This window comes from Psammomys obesus, unplaced genomic scaffold (genome assembly GCF_907164565.1).
Source record: "Psammomys obesus unplaced genomic scaffold, mPsaObe1.curated_primary_1811, whole genome shotgun sequence".
Lineage (NCBI taxonomy): Eukaryota > Metazoa > Chordata > Mammalia > Rodentia > Muridae > Psammomys > Psammomys obesus.
The window spans coordinates 9,403,006-9,428,913 of NW_026585626.1; the positions used below are offsets into that span (position 1 = coordinate 9,403,006).

The following is a 25,908-nucleotide window of genomic DNA, read 5'->3' on the forward strand; positions in this document are numbered from 1 at the left end:
TGCATGGCGGTCTTAACTGGTTGCAAATCTTTTGCAGCAAGGTGGCACTCTTTGTAGCTCCAGCCCCCCACTTTTCTTAACTACAGGGAGAATTCTGACGCTGCGTTCCCATGGTCACTGTGGTCTCTGAGTGTACTCCACTGGCTGGCACTGAATGTTTGGTCAGGTCCTTAGTGAAGGGCCATCCCTCACAGCAAAGTGCCTCCTTGAGGGGTGGGGTGGGTGGGTAGAAGAGATACAACCTCTGTAGCTGCCAATGCTACCAAACACCAGTGCATAGCATTTCCTGAGCAGGAAGTAGGCTTGCTCACTGCTTACCACAGGGGGCGGGTGGCTGACTGCTGCCAGACTCCTGCCCCTCCTCCCAAGCTGGATGGGACCTTCATCTGTGCTTCCTTCAACTACGGGTGCCTCTTCCTGAGGCAGACGTGTCTCTCCTATCCTTTCTGGAATTTAAGGTGCTGTTGGGTGTCTTTAGCAAACAAGCAGTCTCTAGAGGATAATCAGCTGTGTCTCTGTAGATACAAATGGGTAGATGTGGAAAGAGCCCTCCTTGTAGGAATGTTGTCTATTCCCAAGTCCTTCTTACAACAGATATGCTCAGAGTTGAGAAGTGCCTAGTGGCACAGATCCTTAAGAGTATGTTGGCTGGCAGATGCGCATTCCAGAGTCAAAGTCCCACTCTGGAGTGCCAGAAGCCACTCTAACAGGGCAGTGGCCACAGGGGCCAGCTGGCAACTGGGTAGGCCTGAATCCCAAAACTCACACGAAGAAGGGCTGTCATGCTTTGGGTGGGCCCTGTGTCATCTCAGCTAGAGCAGCCCTGCCTTGCCTGATGGCTTTACCCAGTCAGGCACCTTGGCTGCCTCCCTCTTCAAGCCAGGCTCATCCTTTGGCTTGGAATGAGGAGGTTCAGCAGGGAAGCAGCCAGCAACACCAGCCCAACCCAAAGAAAAACCCAGGGAAACAGCACTGGCCTAGGATGCCCCTGAGGTAGAATTGGGATTCAAACCCCAGATCCTCCGAGTGTCCTAGGGCAGAGCTGGGCTAGGTTGGAGGAAGTTCCTCCAACACCGGTCAGCTGGGGACCAGAGTGCGGCACTTCTGGACACATATGGCGATTAGCCTGAAAAAGCTTGGGTTGAGCGAGCTAGTCCCTGTACTCCAGTGATGGCTTGTAGCTGCTGGGATGTGCTGTGCTTGGTAGCCGCTAGGCTGGGGCCCTGAACCTGCCGAGGATGGGCATAGCACATCTTCAATGATTGCTCACTTGCTAGCTCCGGGGCTTCATCAAAACAACAGGTGCCCTCCTCCACTCTTGTTCTCCCTATGTGCCACTAAAATGTAAAGTTCTCTGACCAACACCCCTGCCCCTACCCAGTGGCAAACCTGTGCTTCAGGAGACTAGAATGGGAAGGGAATGGCAAGCTGTCTTGGAACAGAGGCTGAGCAGGGCTGCCTCAGGATGGGGCCCCACATCACAAGGTGTCTGCAGTTCATATGGTCAGTGAGAGGGGAGACTTCTTCCTTTAAGGGCTCCTCCAGAACTAGATCAGCCCTGAAATGGCTCTGCCACTCACTTCACACCTGTGATTCAAACGTCCTAACCTGTGTAACCCTCGCTGAACTGGCAAATGTAGAGCAGCAGTCTCAGGAGGCTATGACATGCTGCAAAGGAAGGAAATGTAGGTGAGGTAGATCATGGCTAGCAGCTTCTGTGCCTGCTGGACCTCGGAGCTAGATCCCTGGAAGAAGCGGATGTTATCTCAGTTCTTATTAGTCCTTTATTAGAGCACATCAAACGGGATCACTCTGCCAAAAGAGGAGTCATTTCCGCCATCAGTATGAGTTGCAGCATGAAGCCTCATGAGGACAGTGGTGGCACTCCTGAGGGCCCATTAGCTACATGAACTGAGCCTCATGAACAGAATGACAACATGGCCACCAGCCTGGCTATATAGAACTTGATATTTCTTTTCAACAAGACAAAAACAGTTTTGAGCCCGACAGAGGAAGCCGTGTGATCTGTGAAAAGGCCTGGTGTGACAGCTCTCCACGCATGTGGTCTCTTCTCCAGGCTCCATTTCCCAGCAGTTCCTGCTCCGGATAAGTGCAGAGGCCAGGGCTGTGTCTCCAGGGAAGGAAGATGGACCTAGCCGATGCAGGGCCACAGCTGATGCACCCCGCTCACAGGTGCACCTCGCTCTGTTCTTTCGTGGCCACTGGGAGAGCTTTTACAGGGCAAAAAGCAACCTGCATCTGCACTGGCAGGTTAGAGCTAGATTTTTGCATTTGCCCCGCTTTTCTGACACTAAAGGCACTACTGGCACGCTTGTCTGGCACAGCCGACCCCGTGCTCAGATTCACCCCTATGAAAGGAAGCAGGTGACAGGGAGGAGGCTGCCTTCCAGAGTCATATGGCAGTGTGGTCATTTCTTTTCAAGTTGCAGTTAGCGCAGAACCGCAGGTCATCTTGCCAAACTAAACCAGGAAGGTCCCACAAACCAAACTGAGGCACCCCCGTAAGACAAGGCAAGTCTGTAACCCTCTGTGTAGCACACAGGTATGTTTTAACTCACATGTCCAATCTGATCAGAGAGGACTACACGAAACATAGAAACATGTATTAAAAAAAAGTAGATGACAATGGGGCTTAATCTAAGCTTGGCATATATAAAACTGTATTTAGCTGCTATAATCAAAATGTGAGAGATTAAAACTAACGATTAATGTGGTTAAAGGAAAAGGTTCTATATCTCCAGGATTTTAAAATGTGCAATTCGACAGAAGTACCTGATAAAGTAACAGGGAAGGAATGCATTCCACACCAGCAATGTACGTAACAGAAGGGGAAGCAATGTTCAACAAGGAAGAATGGAGTCACTTAGAATTTCCATTCCTGTTTCTTCCAAGGAAAGAGTGGCCTGATTGGGCACCACACATTTCAGTGTGAACCCAGGAGTTCTCAAGTGGCACCCACACAAGCACAGGATAAAGGGGGGCATGCCTTGGGCATGGGCAGGTAGATTGAAGCCGCCCGTCAAATGCCCATTCAAATGGCAAGGAATCAGCCCATCACCCTCTTGGACTGGTAGGTGCCAATAACATTCCTGGCTGGCACTGTCCCAGACCTGAAGAGATGAGTCAATGCTTCCTATCTTAGGTCTAAGGGTACTGACACTATCGTAAGTCAAGCCTTCAAGTAAAGGGGCTGATGCCAACCTTCCCTCGGGAGATGGATGCTTGTATAGTAGCCCTGGTTCTTACAGTGTCTTCATGGGACATGTGTGGTAGCAGCAGAGGAGTGGGCAGAGCTCATCAGGAACCGGCTGAGCCTTGCCATGTGAGCCATCAGCCCTGCTATCCAGTGCAGCTAAGGAGAAGCCCACACAGCAGCTGATTTGGGTGTCCCTATTTTCCAAAATGGAGTGAGCATCGTGACATTAGCAAACTTATCTGCAGAGAAATACAATGCTATAGGAAGGACACTGTCCAGAGGCTCTGCTGCTCTCTGAGAAGGACAGAAAGCAGAGGTAGAAGGTGCAGCATCTGTCAGCACCTCACTGTCCCTAGCTTTGTGTCTGATCCAGCTCTGTACTCTGCCAACAGAGGAGCTATCTCACCTATGCCCAGCGCAGGCCGGGGCCACCGGACAGGCGGCTGGATGCAGAGTTGACAACTGAGAGTGTGTGTGTGTGTGTGTGTGGCGGGGGGCTTAATAGGAGCATCCTTATGGCACCTGGAATGTTCTTTAGGAAGCCTGCTCCCACAGAAGGGACTCCAGGTCTAATTCCCAGGGGCATCTGGCTCTGGGAGGTGTGAATGTGGTTTTCCTCTGTGCTCCTCACTCAACAGGCCGCTGTAGATCCGAAACATGCTCAGAAATCTGACAGTAGAGCTTTGGACACATTTTCCAATTCAAGGACATCAGCCCTGGGACACCTAAAGCTACCACAGCACAGACTGGCTCACAGCCACCTAGCTTCCTGGTTGTGAAATACAGTTGTCAGGGAGCAACAGTGCGTGGTTGAAGTTTATTCAGCTTAGGGCCCAGAAATGTATTCGTGCCAAACCAGAATCTGATTCCTAATCTGAGAGCCTGCTCCTGACGCTCACTGACCCAGCCCTGGGAGCTGCTCACTTGTTCTGCTGTAGCCGAGTCTGTGGTTGGGCTCCCAAGGCAGGAGGGAGGCTGCCTACCCAAATTCCACACAGTACCAACAATCTTCCTGTGGATGAAGCTTGATAAGAAGGGTCTTGGACCAGCTTTTCCTTCTAGAGGAACTGACAGAGCTGCTGGGAGGAGGGGTGGAAGACATGGGGCTCTAGTTGTGTCTGGTGTGTCTGACGGCAAGTATGGAGTTGGGTACCTGACCTAGTCCTAATTCAGAGTGAGGGTCAAAGGGTCAGGTAAGGGCCTGGAAAGCTCTATTTGCATTTTAGTGAACATAGTGCACTGAAGAGTTCCAGTGGGTTGAACCAATGTGAAAGGCATGCTGGGAAAGAAACATTGGTTCAGTAGGGTCTCCATTGCTAGAGTCCCTGTATTCAGATGTCCAAGGGGCTCACAATAGTAAAGCCAGAGTCCTTGCTACTGTCGTCATCGGGGCTGGAGCTGGAGTTGCTGGAGGAAGCTGAGGCTGGGCACATCAGTGGGTCTGAGAACACCAGTGGGGAGCAGGCTGGGACTCGACTTTTCCCAGATGTGTTTCTAAGGGTGAGAAGGGGCTGGGCCTGGCCTGAGAAGGCCCCTCTGGCACTGCGTCCCTCCTCTTCTTTGGAAACCAGGATGAAGTCATCTGAGGTCACCCCACCGGTGCACGCTGACATCTCTGAAGGGGCCTGTGAAGTAAAACCAGAGAAAAAGAAGGGTAACAGAAAGAATGACAATCCTGAGCAGAGGAAAAGGATGATGAAGGAATGACAGCACTGAACAGAGGCCTATGAGTGGAGTGGCTATGAAGGTGCCTAATTTGGAAAGATGCCAGGTTGATCCTTCTGCTCTAAGGCAGGAGCAAAAACCAAGGAGACAGAATTTAGTCCATAATTATTTTCCCCTTTACAAATTTTGAGTGGATTTTCACAGTTTAGCTGACACACAATAATTATCTATTGACACACATGAAGGTTTGGGGTTAGCTGGGTATGGAAGCTCAGACCTTTATTCCTAGCATTTGAAAAGTAATTTGGTATACAAAGTGAGACGCTGCCTAAAAACAAACAAACAAACAAACAAACAAACAAACAAACAAATGAAGCTAGCTAGCAAAGCTCTAATCTTGCCCAGCCCATCCGGTAGCAGCTGCTGGGCACACCTTACCTCAGAATGGTGCTGCACGTCGACAGGCTCTGCACCCGCTCTCCCCTGCCCCGCCGTGCTCTCCCCACTGCTCTAACAGAGAGAAGGGCCCCTGGAAGTGCTCCCTGGGTCTTTGGGCCAGATACAGGGCCTGGGAAGGGACTCAGCAGCACTTCTAAGGGAATCTTGCCTCTGGGCCTGTCTTTGGTGACACTGGGGCTGACTCAGGCACTTTCCACCTCTAACATTCACAACTTAAGATGGTGAGCTGGTGTAGCTGGGTGTGGTGGCACACGCCTTTAATCCCAGAACTCAGGGAGGCAGAGGCAGGCAGATCTCTGTGAGTTAGAGGCCAGCCTGGTCTACAAAGCAAGTCCAGGACAGCCAAGACTATATACAGAAAACCTGTCTCAAAAAACAACCAACCAACCAACCAACCAACCAACCGAAGGAAGGAAGGAAGGAAGGAAGGAAGGAAGGAAGGAAGGAAAGAAGGAAGGAAGGAAGGAAGGAAGATAGATAGCCAGGAGGCAGAATCAGCTTCCTTAAGCTTATAATAGTCCCTGGGGGTAGCATTTTAAGTTCTGAAGCTGCTGGTGCTGAGAATGTATTAGTTGCTACAGAGATAGAAAGAAACAACTGAGCCATTCTAGATAAGAAAGTTTTATTGATAATGGAATTCACTTAAGGGTGCTTGACAGAGACTTTGTGAGTTGACGGTAAGAAATCCAACACTGTCTTTATTACTGTCTCTGTTTGAGGTGTTCCTGGCTAGAGCCATGTGCCTGCCCTCGAGATGCTTACAGTGAGCAGTTTAAGCTGACTGGGAGTCAACCTGGGCTCAGAAGTGACCTCTCTGAGTGGACCTTAGCTTACATGACTGCCAAAATGTGATGTAAGCTTCGTTCATTACAATTTCATCTTCATGCTAATTTCTTTGTCATAAATGAAAAGTTCTTATTAGTTTTGTTTTTGTTTAATTTTTAAACTTTCAGAGCTGGTGTCTAACTCATGATCTTCCTGTTTCAGGCTTCTCAGTCCTCAGATTACAGTGATGCGCCAACATGCTAGGCAGCTGCCCTCTAGTTTTAAACAAAGAAAATGTATGCAGCAGTGTGCTCTTACAGCTGCATGCATGTGCCCAGATTTAAATGCTACAGCAAGCCTCTGAGTCGTAGCTATCCACAACACGCCCCCTGCTGCCACTCTTCAGAGAGATGCTTGTTAGGGTGCCGGCCCAGGTGCTGCTCCCTTAGTGCACCGGCTTTGTACTCACTAGAGGGCAAGTGCATTGCGTTTGGTTACAAGTTCTAGCAACTGAGGTGGGTGCCTGTTCAGTGACTTCCCAATGGCACTTAGTCTAAGGGAGTGGCCACAGCCCATTGCTTTGCCTTGTCCAAGCTCTGTCTCCTCTGCTGCTTAGTGGGGGGCATCCACTTGGCACCTGACTTGATGGCTGTTCAGTGCTGTCATCTGAACAAATACACAAGCATTTCTCAGATTTTGGTGTGGCAGTTGGGTGGGCCAATGAGTAGCTGGCTAAGGGTCCTAGTGCAGTGAGGAAGCACCTGGGCCAGGAGCACCTGGGAGACCAGGGGACTGCTCGTCCTGGCCCAGCAGATTTCTGGATTTAAAGGACACTTTCTTTTTGTATTCTGGTAGATTTGGGGTCCTGGGAATTACTGATTTTAAGTGAGCAGACAGACAAATCAAAACCAGCACTTCTAGATGGAGATTTTAAAATTCTACTACCATTTTTCGAGAAATACTGGGCAAAGACATGAGACGATTCAGAACTTCGTCACACTAGACTAATACTGTACTAATTGCAAGTCAGTCTATGGGATTCAGGTAAGAACATCTAAGAGGCTTTAAATTTATTGGCTGAAAAGGGCTATGAGGTTTGTAAGGGAAAAGCACAGGTGTCCAAGGAAACGGGATCAAACAGCTTTACAATATGTCAAGGACAAAGCCTTAACCAAGACAGTATGTTGACAATCTGCCAGTTAGTCCTTTTCAACACCTACAAGCAGCTGTGAGAATTCCTAGGCATGGCTGGTTCCCATTCTATTTGCATTCTTAAATTTTAGTTAATCACAAAACTCTACTATGATAAGTGACTGATTTCTTTTAATGGGGCAAACAGTGTAATCAAGCTTTTATAAAGCTCGAGGAGCTGCTGCTGGATGCTAGTGCTTTAGGTCTGCCAGACCTAAATACATGATTTGATCTGGATAGACAGGGAAGAGGAGGTCACAGCTGGTGAGTTAGCTCAGATGCTCTGTCCTTGAAGAGTGATGGTCAGTTTCTGTAAACAATTACATTTTGTGTCCCAAGGATGAAAATCATGCTTAATCAAAGGTAAAAAACCGAACGACAGCATCAAAAACTTGACTAGAGGCAGCCACGAACAGTGAGCACCTCTCACCGGCTCTCTAGTGTTCTGCAGACACAGAGCAATGCACTGCTGTCTGACAAATGGCCAAATAATACAGTACCAGGCCCACTTGCTAGTTGTCCCCCGTGTAACTCTAAAACCTTGAAAGATATACAGCCCAGCTATATTGCTTCCTTAAGAATTAGCGTATGACTGAACTAGTGTCCACAGACAGGAAGGCCTCTTCAGACAGAGTCCCCTGCTCAGTGCTCGAGAAGCACTGTGTGGGCTGAGTCAGTGCTGTGGTTAAGAGCGCTCTCTAGGTTATGAGCACCCTCTAGGTTGGCTTTGCAGAGGTCTCTTCACATAGGCCCACTGAAACAACAGTGCCTGCCCACGAGAACTGAGTTGGGCACTGGAATTAGGAAAATGACTATATAGATTCTAGTCTGTCTTCTTTATGATCCAAGCGACAGTCTGGAAACAGGCTTTAGTGTCCTCATAGGAGGCTAAATATGGAAAGGGGGCTGTCAGGCTTCTTTAGGAGGTAAATGTCTTAAGAAAGTAGCAGTAGAGGGCATCTGAGGAGAGACTGTGATAAAAGGAAATGGCACAGCTGGTACTGCAGTCAAACCTGTGGCCTTGACCTTGCCTATAAAGAGTCTGCAGCTGCCTTTGATTCTTGCCCTGTTTTAGAATAGATTTTATGCCTTACTCAGAGGAAGTAAGAACAGACAGGCTTCCAAATGTGTACTGCCTTACAGGGGAGAGGCCTGGCAAGAAGGTTGAACAGTCAAGCTATACTTAAATGTCTGCTAGTTTCTGTGGATACTTTTATAGATGGCTAGAGGCCTTCTTCTGCAGAACAGCAAGATCAGGAGAGGCCATAAGAAGACATCAACTAAGGACTTCTTTAGCTGACCCAAAATGAGAGTGTACCTGCTTTTATTCCCAGACACAGCAAGAGGACCTTAGTTAACTGGCAAGACTAGATGGGTCACTTGCAAGCTCAGAGTCACCTTTGGGCCACACTGTGGCCTGTCTCACTGTCATTCTTTTATTTTATTTTTAGTTTTTCATGCGTTTATTTAGAAAAGTTAAAAACAATCAACTATATGAAAGGTTACAGAAAATCATGATCAAGGGATTATCAGCTATATTACTACAACCATTGAAAATGTCATTATTTTTTTCATTTAGCATACTCATAAAATTTAGCTAAATTCAAACTTCAACTTTAGATGTATGCTCCCACTAAAATTACCTTATATAGTATGTAGTGGTGCACAGAGGGATTCAGACAGCATCACTGTTCATGTGAAAACTGTGACAACATAAAGATTAATACTATTACAATTATTAAATTTTATAAAACTAAATTGCTATGAAAAAAGAATTTAATTTATTCTTGAAGTAGTAGCCAAAATAAATAAAGCACATGGAAAGTACTGATAATTATTATTTATACAGCACTAAAGTGGAAATATATGGAGCGTCAAGAAATACATACCTATCATGTCTAGCTAGTATAATAACTAAGGATTGGTAACAGATTCTTTGTGAAGAGAAACTTGGTGACACTGAAGGCTGACAGTTGATTTTTTCTTTTTTTATTCATATTTTTATTAATTACAGTTTATTCACTTTGTTTCCCACCTGTAGCTTCCTCCCTCCTCCCTTCCCAATCTCACTCTACCTCCCTCTTCTCCACCCATGTCCCTCCCCCAGTCCAATGATAGGGGAAGTCCTCCTCTCTTTCCTTCTGATCCTAGTCTATCAGGTCTCATCAGGAGTGGCTGCATTGTCTTCCTCTGTGGCCTGGTAAGGCTGCTTCCCCCTCAGGGAGGAGGTGATCAAAGAGCAGGCCAATCAGTTCATGTCAGAGACAGTCCCTGTTCCCATTACTATGGAACCCGCTTGGACATTGAGCTGCCATGGGCTACATCTGTGCAGGGGTTCTAAGTTATCTCCATGAATGGTCCTCGGTTGGAGTATCAGTCTCAGGAAAGACCCCTGGGCCCAGATTTTTTGGTTCTGTTGCTCTCCTTGTGGAGCTCCTGTCCTCTCCAAATCTTACTATTTCCCACTTCTTTCATAAGATTCCCTGTGCTCTGCCAAAAGTTTGGCTATAAGTCTTAGCATCTGCTTTGATATCCTGCAGGGTAGAGTCTTTCAGAGGCCCTCTGTGGCAGCTGATTTTTACTGACAGGAAGCAAAGTCAGTCTAGAAGCTGTGAAGAGTGAGCTATTAATTTCCAGTTCAGTAGGCCAGCATCAAGGCTAGCATTGGCTTTCTTTAGACTGAGTCATGTGCGGAAGAGCAGGTGTTTAGTGTTTCTTGGGGTGCGTAATAGTTTCTTGTGTTGAAAAACACAATCACTGTCATTCTTTACAGGAATCTACAACACAGCCCTCTTTGAGATGCTACCCCGAAGGTCTTCCTCAAGGGCCCTGGTCTGAGCTAACACAGGAAGCCTGGCATTGAAGTTAGAGTTCAGCTAAGAAAATGTTAGGGATCCTGTGCACTCTGGCAGGACACCTGCTTGTGGGACACTGAAGGCCCAGGGCATGCACATATCTAAGTAGGCGGAGAAGAACCAGGGGCTTGTCTGCTTTAGAAATCACTGCTTCCTTGTGCTCCTAGTTGCTTCCTGTAAGAACCGCTCAGAAGCACCTTTGCTGTGGTTACTGGCTCTGCGCTCACCAAGGGCCACACACACTGTTCTCTGCCTGTTCTCACAGCTATGAAAACCAGGAAGGCCTGTTCCCAGCTCAGCACAGCTGGAGCATTTTAAGTGCAGCAAATGCTTATTGTTCCTGAAAGGATTTTTTTTATGTAGTATTTTCACAGTTAACTAAAAAAATCATGTTAATTTTAAAACTGCCAATTAAAAGTAGTTGGTGGGTCTATGTGCAACAGTGTTTACACACATCTGGGAAGGGAACAGAAATTTGGAAAACTTGTCAGATTAAAAAGCCAATGTTGCATATACTCAGGTAAAAATGCACTCACACAGCTTCGTAACCATTTTCAAAGAGCTTTACAAGTCAACCAGAGTTCTGCCATCTGGAGGAAAACCCTTAAAACTGAAAAAAAAAAAAAAATCCACTTCCAATGCAGGGATTTTGCTAAGGTTCATTTTTAAGGATGAACTCTGTAAGTTGATTTTTAAGAAATGTCACTGAAACACCAGCCCTGATTCTACACACATATCTATGACCCCAGCACTTGGGAGGGTGAGACTAGAGGATCTCATGTTTGGGGATAGCCCAGGCTATATGGTGAGGCCCTGCCTCAAGAAATCAAACAAAATCATTACAACTTTAAACCACTGGTTGCAGAGAGCCATCGAGATGCCTCAGTGGGCAAAGGTGTCTCCTGCAGGCCGGACAGCCTCAGTTCAATCCCTTGGAACCTCGCAGAAGGTGGTTCCTAACCAAGTCTAGGAAGCTGTCCTTGAATCCTCCTACGTATGTTACACATGAAGAATAAAAATGAAATGAAGTTGAAGTTGGACACGAACAGCAGTTTTTGGTGAAGAAGCTACAGCTTTACTGCAGGGATGCAGGCCTCCTGGCCAGCCTCCCTTCATGCCTTTGTGCTCTCTCTCACTGACAAACAGGTAGGACTAAGCAAACAAGAGAACCCTAAGACCCTTCCAGCCAGAACCCTGTCAGAATGACTCACAGATGGTGCTGACACCTACCAGGAGAGACTGGCAACTAGGGCTCTCAAGCAGAGAATATATTCCAGTTTTAAAAAGTTGTTAAAACAAAAACAAACAAACAAACAAACAAAAGCAGAATGAAAAGCCCAATCGTGACAGAGATAGTCATTTGTAGTGGTAGAGTCTTTGGGATCTACTGTCTGACTTTCACAGAGGACACTCCCTTGTCTACCAGGTAGACAGTAATGAGTTCTTCCCCATGAAGGGAAGAGAAGGACTTTGATGAGAAGGTAACTAGCCAGGAGAAATCCACTCCAGGCAGCATTAGGAAAGCTTCCAGAGTCCTCCCAGTATCAGTGGACTGGAGACAGAGCTGGAAGGAACTGGCCAGTCATTACATCAGACACCTGACTTCTCATCTCAGAGTGGCTGCAGGCTCAGACCAATGATGCCACACACAGGCTTGTGCAACATGCACTGTTACTCTCAGACCTAAATCTCATTGTCACCACTACAAATATCACCTCCAGATCTGGAGGTCACAACCTATACAACAGGTTGGCACTTAGAGCTTACGTGTTATTTCATGGCTGAACTTCCTATGTGATGGCCTGAAGTACTTTGATAGGACCATCTTTATTCAGAACTTTGAAGAACTATGTTAACTTCATGAAAGCCCATTCTCATCAGTACTCATCAAGACTCCTGTACCTGCTTGCTGGCCCTAGGAACCTGGTTGCCCTGGTCCTGGCCACTGGAGCAGTAGTGGTCATCAGCGATGGTGATCTGTGCATTCTCCTCAGCCTCCAGCTGGCTCTGGTTGAAGCGCAGGGAGCCTTTCAGAATGTCTTTGATCTATTTTCAAAGGAGAAGAAGATAACAAAAAGATAAATGAGTTTGTAGCTAAATGCCAGGCAAACACACACATATATCTGAAGCAAGCTTGTCATTGACCTGCTTTTCTCCAGTAGTTTCCTTCATTTGTAGCTTCAGTTGCCTTTAGTCACTCATGTTCTTGAAAGAATAGGTCCCAAGTTTTAAGTTAGTCTGTGTTAGTCTGAGTAGTATGATGAACTATCTTGCCATCTCTAGCAAGACAAGAAGAGCTAGGATGGGAAGCAACCCAACATGCAGGCTGTCCATGCCATGTGCTCTGCTCTCTTGCTCATCAGATCAGCTATTCTGCATCACAGCACTGCCACACGGGGACCAGACACTGCGCCACAGCAGTGCCACACGGGGACCAGACACTGGGCCACAGCACTGCCACACGGGGAGCAGACACTGGGCTACAGCAGTGCCACACGGGGACCAGACACTGGGCCACAGCACTGCCACACGGGGACCAGACAATGGGCCACATAGTAACAATGACCATCATATTTTGAAGACAGATTAGCAAACCTGATGTGGATGTAAAGCATAAACACAATGGGTCTGGAAAGAGGAAGCAGAGGGTAGGGGATGGGGGTACAGAAAACCCGTTTGGTCTACAAGCCAGTCCGATTGAATTCCCAGGAGTAAGGAGGTGAGATTCAGAAGGGACTATATCTGGGCTGGTAACAGTGAGAGAGGATAATGGCTCTAATATGTACTACATGCTGTAAGATGCCTTCTCGGAGCAGGCAGTGGGAACACACAAGCAGTGGCAGGGTAGTGCACATACCTGTTTTAATCCTGCCAAGGAAACCAGAATTTGATCTTCTTTTTCCAAATTCTCTTGTAATACCACATCTTGAATATTTACTGAAAAAAGAAAAATGACATTTTATAACAAATGCTCTATATACAACCTATATGCTGCCACACAACTTTAGAGAACTATCACTAAGGGTATTCTGTAGACTGTAGATGGGAAGGCAGGGAGGACAGCACTGTGCCCAGCAAGCACATCCTACATGCAGTCTTACCTCTCTCACTTCCTGAATGTGCTGACAATGACAGGCGTGTTCAACACTGATGAGACAATAGGGAACCTCTCACTAACCTACAGTTTGGCCAGAAATCTGGAGCCCTTGTCCCAGTTCTATGAGGAAGTGTTCTTACTTGAGCATTTTCTTCACCACCTCACAGCTCAATGGAGCTTAACCTGTTTCCTTCTAAGATAAAGTCCTCCTACATATCTAAAATCAATAAAGAGGTTGTTTTGGGCATTTGTAAAAATATATCATGCTACCAAATCAATGAAACATTAATAGTAAGAGGAGAAACTCATGGCACAGAGACCTTGCATATCAGTGCCTCTGGAACCAGCTTGCTTTAATCCAGTGTCTTTAAAGCAGGATGTTTCGGTTCTCTAGAAACCTCAGACCATAGTTATTTCCTTCACATCTGACCCAAGGGACCAGTCAAACCAGTGCTGACCATCACTGACACCCAGGCACCTACTGACATATTGCAATGGTTTATACAGTACTACTGCGGGGTAAAAAAGGCACTATTAAAACACATTTTACACAAGATGATGATAGGCATGCCACTTTTGAGAATCACTCTAAATAGTTTCATAATCCATAAACTTTTTTTTGTTTTTTGTTTTTTCAAAATAAGGTCCCTCTGTGTAACCTTGGTTGTACTGGAATCACTTTGTAGACCAGGCTGGCCTCAAACTCAGAGAGATCCATTTGCCTCTGCCTCCCCAAGTGCTGTGATCACAGGTGTATGCTACTGTGCCTGGCTAATCCATACAACTTTTAAGTTCTCTAAATCCCACGGTTTAGAAAATATCCAACTTATAATTCTTTAAATGTTACATGCTTTCCTTGAGACCTGCCTGAGGGACATGTGCTCCATGTGTGCCTGCCTTCCGGCATCCCCCTTTTCAGGTAGACCCAACGCACGCCACCACCCCTACACATCCCCCACTAAAAGCCCTTGTCCCCACTTCCTAGACAGGGAGCCTGGACACCACCCTCTTGCACCCATGTATAATTCCTCTATCCATGTTGTCCATACATGGGCCCTCTAGACAGAACCTAGACCCATGCCAGTAATCCATTCAGCCTCGCAACCGGTAGCTGGCCCCCTCTAGGAAGAGGCACTAGACACATGGCAGTATTCCACATACCCTCATGACCTGCCCTGGAAACACATGTCCCCAGGCCTGCCTTTGTAAGTTCATTCTAGCACTCCCTTTTTCAGGAAGGTCTCACTCATACTATGACCCATCCAGCCCTGCTCAGCACTCTTATACTCCCAACTCTAGGAAGGGAATCTAGACTCCCTTTAGAACCCATACCATGTCAGCTCCACCCTCCCCCACTGCCTACACTTGGCTTCTTTTCTAGCTAGACAATAAAGATTCATACCACCAACTCTACCCATCCCCAAGACCTGAGGACCACCCTTCTCCAGGAAGGTTCAGTAGATGTGGACCCGAAACTCCATCAACCCACACGATCTGACAGAGGAACATGTGTCCAGTGCGTCCCTTAGTACCCCTTGCCTTTCCTTTTCAGGTAGGATCCTAGATTTGCATTGCCAACTCCAACTGTGCCAACTCCTTGTGCCTGAGGGACAGTTCTGAGTACTTGCCCTGGACTCCTGAAGACTGGCAATGAGGATCTTCTGAATGTGTAGTAGGTCTCTCTCTGGGCTTAGAAACTTGGCTTAGCTCAAGCTGAGACTGAAATACTTCTAATACGCCAAAGAGTGAACCTTAGCATCATATGCCCCATTAGCTGGTCAACCAAACACATTGGGGCAACAGAAAACAGCTTCAAACACACACTTTACAAAATAAAGATAAGATTTCCATATTAAGAAACAGTACTGATGATCTAACTCCAGATGCCTAGGGACCATCATAAATATACACACTTGAATAACCAAAACAACAAAAATTAGTACAGTAGCATGCCCTGAGAAAAGTAACTTAGCATAAGACAATGAACTTAGAATAGCAATAATAAACATGATGGAAAAGCTCAAAGAGAATAGGAATAAATAAATACTAGAATGAAGACCCAAAATACAAACATTTCAATGAAATTATGAAAACAAATCAATACATGAAAATAGAATATAATAAAGAAACAGAATTTCTAAAGAGAAGCCAAAATGAAATTAAACTTGAAAAATTCAGGAATCAAAAAAAATCAAACAAACAAATAAGCAAAAATCAGAAGGAAGCCTCATCAGTAGATTGAATCAAGTGGAACAGAAAATACCAGGCCTGATAGAGGAAAGTAGGTAGAGGAACTGGCTCACACAGTCAAAGAAAATGTCAAAACAAAGCAAAGCAAACAAAAACCCAATAACAACAACAAACAAACAAACAAGAAGAGAACTGTGTAGGAACATTGGAAATTAAAAAAAAAAAAAAAAAGCCAAACCCATGAATAACAGTTACAGAAGGAGAAGAGACCCTGGTTAACATTAAAAGAAAGCTTCCCTATTTAGTAAAGAGGTGTATTTAATATCAAGCTCCAAGATGCTCACAGAAAAACCAAACACACAGGAACAGAAAAGAAATGCCCTGTGTCACGTAATAGACAAAACACTAATGTACAAAACAAAGAAAGAATTTAGAAAGCAGCAAGAGAGAAAGATCAACTCAGATATAAAGGCAGGCCTATCAGAATCAGAACAGATTTCATTGGAGACATTGAAAATAAGAGAATGCACTGAAGTTTACAAATTATGAAATACCACAAATGTCAGCATAGAATATTATGCCTAGTAAAACTATTAGTCAGCCATATTAGAGAAAAGGAAATTTTATATAAGACTTAAAGAATTAAACCTCAGATTTAAGGAATTTGTGGCCCTAAACTACCAATACAAAAAGTACTCGAAGAAATGCCCATGTCTGAAGGGAAGGTTAAACATGCACAAAGAACAAATAATTCCAGAACACTAAATCAAGAGAGGCCTAGTTGTGTCTGGAGAGATGACTTAGTCTAGAAAGCACTGGCTTCTCTTGCAGAAGACCTGGGTTCAATTCTTAGCATCTACCCGGCTGTTCACAACCATTTGTGACTCTAGTCTCAGGGTGTCAGACACCCTCTTCTGGTCTTTGTGAGCACCATGCACAAATGTAGTGCAGACATATGCATACAAGCAAAACACTCAAACATACAAAATAAATAAATCATTACAACAGAAGTCTAACTGAAAACCACAAAGCAAGAAAATGATAGGGATTAATACACAATATAGCTTAATGTTAATGATTTAACATTAAGTTAAAACTTAACTTAATGATTTCAACTCCCAATATACAAACACAGAATAACTTTTTGGACCAGGAAATTAGATGTATTTATTTTGCTGTCTGCAAAAAACATACCTTATAATGTATACCTACAACACCTTAGGGTAAAAGGATGAAGAAAAGTATTCCATGCAAATGGAACCAAGAAACAAGCAGATGTATTCTAGTATCTGACAAAATAGACTTCAAAACTAGTCAAGATCTTTGGCTTGTCTGTGTTATGACTGTATTCATTCATGATAAAAGTCCTAGAGAGCTGGGATACAAGGGGATATATTGCAACATAACAAAGGTTATAAACAGGAAGCCCACGGCCAACATCACCTGAAATGGAGAGAAACTCAAAAGCATTTCCACTAAAATCCAAACAAGACAAGGATGTCCACTCTCCCCATTCTGTTCAACATAGCAATTGAAGGAGATAAAGGGGATGCACATAGGAAAGAAAAAAGTCAAAGTATCTTTATTTGCAAAAAAAAAATATATATATATATATATATATATATATATATATATATATATATTCCAGCAGAAATATTTAGCAAAATAGCAGAATACAAATTAACACATGAAAATCTAGCCTTCCTATATTAAAAGGATAAGTACACTGAGAAAAATAAAGAGTACCATTAAAGTAATAGCCTCAAACAAAACAAATCATGGAATGAATCTAATCAAGGAGATGAAAGACTTGGACAATGAAAACTCCTAGGAAGAGGAGGAGGGGGGAGGGAGGAGGGAGAGGATGAGGAGGAGGAAGAAGAGGAGCAGGAGGAGGAGGAAGAGAAGAAGGATATACAGAAGATGATACCAGAAGAGGCAAAGACCTCCCATGTTCATGAATTGGTAAGATATTGCAAAAATGACCATCCTCCCCAAAGCAATCTATAGATTGAAGACAAGCCCTTCAAAATTCTAACGTAGTTCTTCACAGAAACTGAACAAATAATCTTATATTTGATATGCCCATGCTAGCTAAAACAAATCTGAACAACAACAAGATGTCCCTCAACCAAAAAATGTATAAAGAAAACAACAACAACAATAACAGCAAACCTGCTGGAAGTATCATTATCCCAGATTGCAAACCATGCTACAACACTATAGTAATAAGGACAGCATGGCACTTCTATAAAAACAGACATACAGATCAATGGACTAGAATTTAGGAATAGAACATATAATCCCATATTCAAACAGCCACTTGATTTTGGACAAAGAGGTCAGGAATACACACTGGAGAAAAGATAGCATCTTCATTAAATGGTACTGGTCAAACTGGATAGCTACAGAAAGAAGAATGAAACTTGGTCCTTATATTTCAACCCTGTGCAAAAGTTGATGTCAATGGATCAAGGTCGTTAACATAAGACCTGATACCCAAATCTGAAAGAGAAGAAAATAGAATGTACTTTAACTCATTGGCAAAGAAAAGGGCTTTCTGAACAGGACCCAACAGCACAGACATTAAACCTAACAATTAATAAACTGGACCTCATGAAACTAAAAAGTTTCTGTACAGAAACTGACACCATCACTTGAAGAGGCAGCCCATGTTTGGGAAACAATATCTTCATCAGTTATACATCTGACAGAGGGCTGGAATCCAGAATATAAATAACTTTAAAAACCTAAACTTCAAGAAAACAACCTAATTAAAAAAAAAATGGGGCATGGGGCTGAACAAGAGAATTCTCAAAAGCTAAAGTCTAAGAAACATTTTAAGGAATGTTTAATCTCCTTAGCCATCAAAGAAATGCAAATTAAAACCATTTGAGATTTTCTTTATCCCTCTCAGAATAAAGTAAAAGAAAACATGAGGCCAACACTGGTGTAGATGTAGAGAAAGGGCCACTGGTGGCTGGAGTGCAAACTGATACAGCCACTGTGAAAATCAGTACGGAGGTTCCTCAACAAGCTGGAAATGGAACTACCAGCATATCATGCAGCTTTAACACTCTTTGGTATATACCCAAAGGTCTTTGTGGCCTACTCTAGAGATTCCTTCATTGCTGTTCTATTTAGAATAGTCAGAAAATGGTAAACACCAACTGACAAGTAGATATTGAAAATGTGTTGTTTTCATATAGAATATAATCCAGCTATTATGACAATTCCATATCTGATAAAGGATACCATCAACAGGACAAAATGGCAGCCTACAGAATGGGAAAAGATTTTCATCAACTCCACATCTGACAGAGGGATGATATCCAAAACATACAAAGAACTCAGGACACTAGACATCAACAAACCAAATAATCCAATTTAAAAATATGTTACAGAGCTCGGTGTGGTGGTACACATCTGTAATCCCAGCACTCAGGGAGGCGGAGGCAGGTGGACCTCTGTGAGTTTGAGGCCAACCTGTTCTACAAAGTGACTCCAGGACAGCCAAGGCTACACAGAGAAACCCAGACTTGAAAAACAATCAAACAGATAAACAAACAAACCCAAAACCAACAACAACAAAAACCAAAACAAGACAAAAATCCCAAAACAAAACAATAAACAGACAAAATCTGGGTTACAGATCTAGACAGAGAATTCTCAACATAGAAATCTCAAATGGCTGAGAAATAGTTAAAGAACTGTTCAACATTCTTAATTATCAGGGAAATGCAAACCAAAATGACTTTTAGATTCCTTCTTACACCTAAGGTGGCTAAGATCAAACTAACTGCTCATGCTGTTAAAAATATGGAGCAAGGAGAACACACCTCCATTGCGGGTGGGAGTGAAAATGGATCCAACTACGTTGGAAATGAATATGGTGGTTCTTCAGAAAATTGGGAATCGAGCTACCTTAAGACACAGGTATACTACTCCTGAGCATATATACTCAAAGGATGTTCTATCCTCCTACAAGTGTGCTTGCTCAGCTATGTTCATAGCAGCTTTATTCACAGTAGCTAGAAACTGAAAACAACCTAGATGGCCCTCAATCAAAGAATGGATAAAGAAAATGTTATACATTTACACAATGGAGTATTACTCAGCCATTAAAAACAATGACCTTAAGAAATTTACAGTCAAATAGATGGAACTAGAAAAAAAAAAATCATTCTGAGTGAGGGTACCCAGAACAAGAAAGATAAAATGGTATATTAGCTGTTAAGTGAAGGGTTTTTGTGCCATAATTCATAAACCCTGAGAGGCTAAGTAACAAGGGGGCTTAAGGCAGGACGCATGGATCTCCCAGGGAAGGGGAAATATAACAGATTTCATGGGTAGATTGGGGGCAGGTGGGTATGGGAACAAGAGCAACCAGGCAGGGGTCAGAGTACTGGGAGACACTGGAATTAGGGGGTATTTCAGGGGCTATGTGGAAACCTAGAGCAATGGAAACTCCCTGGACTCTATGAGGGTGGCCCTAGTGAAGACTCCTAGTAATGGGGAATACACAGCCTGAACTTGATTTCTTCTGTAACCAGGTGAGGCTTCCAGGGACTGGGACATCAACCCTGCCACAAAACCTTCAACCTACAATCTATCCTGCCTGCAAGCTGTGCTGAGGTAATGATGGCCCAGAACTTGTGGGAGTGGCCAACCAATGACTGGTCCAACTTGAAGCCTGTACAGTGAGAGGAAGCCCACCCCTGACACTGCCTGGATGGCCGGGAACCAGAGGCTGCACAGCCAGGAGACCTAGGATAGAATGAAGCACGTCTAGCCAAACAAACAAAACAACAAACAACAACCACACAGACACATCCCAAACCCAAAGAATAATAGCAACATCACACCCCCCCCCCCAAACCCAAACCAAACAATAAAATGCTTCTTAATGCTGTTGTATTACACTCATAGATTGGTGCCTATTCCAGTCATCATCAGAATGGCTGCTGCTGGCAAAATGGTGGAAGCAGCTGTAGAGACCCATAGCCAAGTCTTAAATGGAAAGAGATTAGTTTGCAGGTCTCCATTTGGTCTCTCCCCTTGGAGCTCAGGGAACCCTGCAAAAATAGGGGAGGAGGAATTGTGGGAGCCAGAGAGGTTGAGGACATCAGGAGGGAAATGCCTGCAGAATCAAAGAAGCAGACCTCATTGGGGCTCAGAGACTGAAGTGGCAATCCTGGAGCCTGCATGAGTCTGTGCTAGGTCCTCTGCATTTGTTATGGTTCTTGGCTTGAGGTTTTGGGGGGACTCCTGACAGTTGAAGTGGGAGTGTCTCTCTTTTGCCTGATATTGGGAGCCTTCTCCTCTTATTGAGTTATTTCACCCAGCCTTGATCTGGCCCCTGGAGGCCATACCTACGGTGCAGAGGCTAGCAGAGGAAATCTGCAGAAGCCACAGCAGGAGCACTGCTCTTTCTGGACCTTTGTCTTTTACAGTCTGCTGTGGAACACACAGGCAAAAGCTATGGGCACATTACCTGGCTCCTAGCCCTAAAGTCATGGAGAGGTCAATATAAACAAAGACTTTACAATCATACACAACATACTGGGTATTCAGATGCTCTAGTGGGGGACACAGACCCAGAAACATATAGGAATACAGTCCAGCATGGTCCAAGTAGACCTCCAAATGGCAATGATGGATGGGACCCTTCCCTGGACTTCCCTGGCAGGGAGAAGAGACAAAGCAGAAGAGTTAACGTTTACTGAAATGAGACTGAAGGTGACCCATACAGTTAGCTGCATTCAACTGACAAGTGTAAACTCTGGGATTCCCATCCGATTACTAACCAGGTCCGCTCTAGCTTAGCTTCTGAGATCATGCACATTAAAGGTGGTACGGCCATAGATACATTTAAGTCCTTAAACTGTCTTTAGTGGGAACAGAGCTTTACAGCAAGATGTCTGTATACCTGAGCTTATGCATGTAGATTTACTATCTTGAAATGACAGTGTCCACATGGGAGCTCACAAACCCACACTGGCTATACTAGGCAGGCATCAACTAAGCAGGGCTCATGGAGAAGCTCCTCTTGCCTTTTGGGTCTTTACTCTTCCTTGCTGTCTGCCCAAAACATTAGCAGGAGCTCCCCAAGCCATGGGGGCTCACTGCTACAAAATCCTGTGAATCATAAACTTCAAAAAACTGTGTCTCTTGGAGGCTCTGCTTTGCTGTGAGCCTCTCAGGAACTCACCATCTCAAAAGTGGCAATGATGACTCACAGGAGCAGTGACAGGTAGAGAAGGCGAGTAGGGCAACACAAAATGTAGGATCTTTCATGACAGGTCTGAGTGGGAACAAAGTTTTGTCACTTCCCCCAGAACTCTTACTAGGTAAGAGCACTAGGAATAAAGGGCTGTAATCTCTATCACTGCCATGATTATCAAGTCTGAAGAAACAGCAGAGTCACTAGTAGGTCTCTTTTCTCACCAGCACATTCAGAGTGGCACTGCATACACTGTCCTTGTAGTTGCAAGTGGGCATGTGACATCACTCTGGCCAGTGAGGTGTTGGAGAAGTCTGTGGATGGAGTGTATGGGGAAGCTTGCCTTTTCGGTCTTGAATCTTCCTTGCTCTCTGTCTAAAACACTAGCAGGAGCTCCCCAAGCCATCTTGCAAGCATGTGAGCAAAGAGCACCTCACGGGGAATGCCAAGCCTTTGGCCTCTTTTAATTGAGGGGAATATAACCTGATTCATTCTCCTCAACACCCTACCCACAGCTGAATTACAATGGATTAGTTTCCTGGGGAATTAAGTACTTCAAACACATAGATTCAATACAGCAGAACTTTATTCTGTCCCAATGCTAGAAGCTGCAGACCTAAGTGAAGGTGTTGGTAGAACTGGGTCCTATGATGGCTGTAGGGAAGCATTCTTCCTAGCTTCAGGCACTTGTCAGCAATTCTTGCTTTTTTTTTTTTTTGGGGGGGGGGGCTTATATTGATCTAATATCATGGTTAACAAAGCACTCTGTGTATCTACAGAAATTTCCCTTTCTTGGAAAGTACTCACCGGGTTAGTGCCTATATCAATCTAGTAAGGTCTCACTTGATTACATCAGTAAAATCTATTGCCAAGTGAGGTCACATCACAGGTTCCAGTGACATGAATATCTGAGTTAATATTCTGCTCAATATAGCAGCTAAAGCTGCCTGTTATACGGGATGAAAACATCTGGTTTGTCCAAAGAAAGTTCTTGTGTCTCCTGCAAGCACAGTATGGTGTCCAGTCCAGGAGAGGACTGGCCTAATACACAGCCAAGCTGAGTAGGACCCAGTTCAGAAAGAGCCGGGGAAGGGGACAAGCGCAGAGCTTTGGCTTTCCGGGCAGGGCCGTCCTTTCATCTAGCAAATCTTTACACTTACTTTTGGTATGAGGCCAAGGATCATCTTTTAGCATCTAATGAAAATACACATTATACATTAAGTATTCACTTAATTTCAGGAATAAATTAACTAAGCTGGCTTAGTTTACTTTGAGAAATTCAGGATAATAATATCCAAATGAAAATAAAAGTGTCTCTTTAAGAGGCTCTTCAATGTTTTGGTTGCAAAGTTCATTGTGTGTTAAGGTAGCATTACTACATCTACTGACCAGTAACATCCTACAACTATGTGGGAATACAAAGACAGGTCTTTTCATGACTTAGAATAGTAAAGGGGGAAATGAGAAGTGCTTCAATTTTTTGCTGTAATGCACACCTCTCTTCACGACATTATAAAGGTCTTGCATTTTGTTTCTATGTAGATGAAAGATTATTACTCTTTATATCTCATACTTAAGTATCATACATTGCATATGCAATGAAACTAAAGGGAAAACGCCATTATTTCCAGCTATCCCCCCACCCCCGTGAAAGTTACTCACCAAAATGTCATTCATGTGACAATCTCATGGTGACTCCACTTTTTAAAGGAAGTTTCAATGCCACACAAATAGACCTCTGGGGGCTGGGATGATGGCACAGCAGGTAACAGCACTGGGGCTGCTCTTCTAGATCAGTTCCCAGCACCCACACTGTGGCTCACAACCACTGACTCTAGTTCTCAGGGATGTGACACTTTCTGGCCTGCTGGAGCCCTGTACATACATGGTGTATATATTTCCATGCAGACAAAATTCCATACATATAAAATAATATTTTAAAAGGCAGACCTTTGATTCTCAGGGTAATGGAAATGGAATACAAACTACTTGGATTTCCCAAAAGTTCCAGATTTGTTTTTAATGATAGAATAAAGGTATTTTCCTCTTCATGTTTTAAATGGCTGGTAGGAAGACAGCAGAGGTCCTCTCAAGGGGTAGAAAGCAGTCGTTTGTGTGTCTTGGAGGAGTGGCTGGACAGGGTGTTGATTTTCCTCATACTTCTGGGTCGTAGACACAATGCTGTGAACAGTAGCTGGGACAGTCAGGTAAAGACCAAGGTGGCAGCTAATTGGGAGACCAGATACCTTGTAGACTCTTCCAAGATCTAGATGCGAACCATCTTCCTATTGCCAGAAACGGAGTCAGACTCAGACCTGGCATGTCACCATCCTGTCTCTATGCCAACGCTTTACCAATGCCTCCACCGCATACCACATTTGATTAGAATACGAATACTCTTTTGTACCTATTTCCTAAGTTACTCCTCCCAGAGCCCGTGTATTTATCAGTAAGCAAGTGCTTAGTAAATATTCGTTGTGCAAGCATTAGGGCTCATTTCATCTCCCAAGGAATAGATGTGATAAGGCATTTTCCAGATAAGGAATTAAAAGGTACTAGTATGATTACTCTGACTCTAAAATGAGAAGCGCCAGAAGCATGTGAAGAGAAATAACACATCATGATAGTCTACTAAGGTGAGTGAAGAACTGAACTGGGCTTTTTCCTTGTCAACTATGGTACAATAAAATCTTTTGTAATTAAGAATGTTTAATACTGCATTTAATTCTGGTGAGCTGAGACTTATATAGAATCATCCAAGAATCCCCTTGAAAATGCAAGTCTTTAGAAAATAAAACACACACGGCACAGAAAATATAATCAAGAATTCTCTTTTGCACTCATCTGCCAGAATGGCTGAAGATCCTAAACACGGCACCTGGGGGAAGAACATTACTTATTTAAACACTAGGGTCTGACTACTCAAGTGCTACACTAAGTGTTCTGGCTGAAAGACAATTCATTGTGATGATAGGTTAAACTAAAAACAAACAAACAGGCAAACACCCAGACAGATGTGTGGCACATTCACTGAAAAGTACTGCACGGAAGAAGATGCACTTCAGTGGTGCATCTCTTTGTGGGCACAGGTCACTGGTGGGGATGGTCCTGGTGGGGCTGCTACACATTGTGGCAATGTTATTCCAGGGAGCTGTGACATGGCCTATTGTAATATCTTCTTCCAGAGAAAGATGGATGGGGTTGGAGGAGCAGACATCAAAATGCTGACACTATGTACTCAGAGTAAGTTTAATGAAAATGGAAGATTTGGATATAATCACTTCCACAGACAACCTCTGAGAATTGTTTATAACTTATCAGGGAATCAGATTTATAAATGTTCTTATAGAGGCAAGTACATGAATTTTAACACTGGCCCTTCCAACTAATTCTAGCATAAATTCAAGTAGTATGATATACAGAATGAGTAATGGCATGCGCTGAGCTCCAGGCCCAGGAAGGGCTTGGGCTGTACTCCTTCAGGTTTTCTGAACCTTGGTTTCCTCTTCTGTGAGGTACAGAACAGCTGGGGTAGTTCCAGGGCACTCATATGTTTTAATATTCTTTTAAAACTATTTTATTTGTGTGTGTGTATTTGTATGCAATTGTCTACAAGAGCCAATAGACGGTGTTGGATCTCCTGGATCTAGAATAAAAGATGGTTGTGAGCCACCTGTTGTGGATGCTGGGAATCAAACTCTGGTCCTCTGCAAGAGCAGAAGTGCTCTTAATTGCTGAGCCATCTCTCTAGCTCCGAGAATCTTTAAAGTTCTATGATTCTATGAGGTACGACACTCTCTGCAGAGCACAGAAGTGCAATTCCTTTAGGTCACCAAATATGATCCTTCTGTTGTATGACACACCTACATAAAGACAACTTGTTCTGGGAAATGAGGGTCTAAGTCCCAAACAATCTAGTGAAGACATTCGTCTGGAGCTGTCATATGTGGGCATGGGTGCTCAGCAGAGTAAGCGGCTTATGTACACAATGCAAATGGTCAACACAGTCCAGTTCCCTAAGGTCACACAAGTTCAGGCTGTGTACTCATGAGCATATATCTGTGAAATTCAGTAATTTTAAAAATATCTTGAGCTCAGCCATAGAGGTTAATATTGTCAATAGTTTTCAACTCAACTGTCAGGATGATGAACAGGGGGGTAACTATAGCAACATTAGAATGAGCATGAAAAGAAAGTCTGAAATTGACAGAGCAACTTTAGATCTAATAAGACACATATTTTCAAT

The 25,908-nt window shown here is 44.1% G+C and overlaps 1 protein-coding gene across 8 annotated transcripts in view; it reads right to left on the minus strand.

The window, feature by feature from the left end:
- Window positions 1-1,950: 1,950 nt before the first annotated feature.
- Window positions 1,951-25,908, minus strand: part of Tbc1d5 (TBC1 domain family member 5) — a 458,701-nt gene continuing 434,743 nt past the window's right edge. For all 8 annotated transcript variants that reach the window (XM_055614078.1, XM_055614055.1, XM_055614062.1 and 5 more), the window contains 3 exons: window positions 13,010-13,089; window positions 12,055-12,198; window positions 1,951-4,842 (listed from right to left, as the gene is read on the minus strand). In XM_055614078.1, coding sequence (XP_055470053.1) covers window positions 4,549-4,842; window positions 12,055-12,198; window positions 13,010-13,089 — 518 coding nt within the window. In that variant the 3' untranslated portion in view covers window positions 1,951-4,548. The remainder of the gene's footprint in view (window positions 4,843-12,054; window positions 12,199-13,009; window positions 13,090-25,908) is intronic.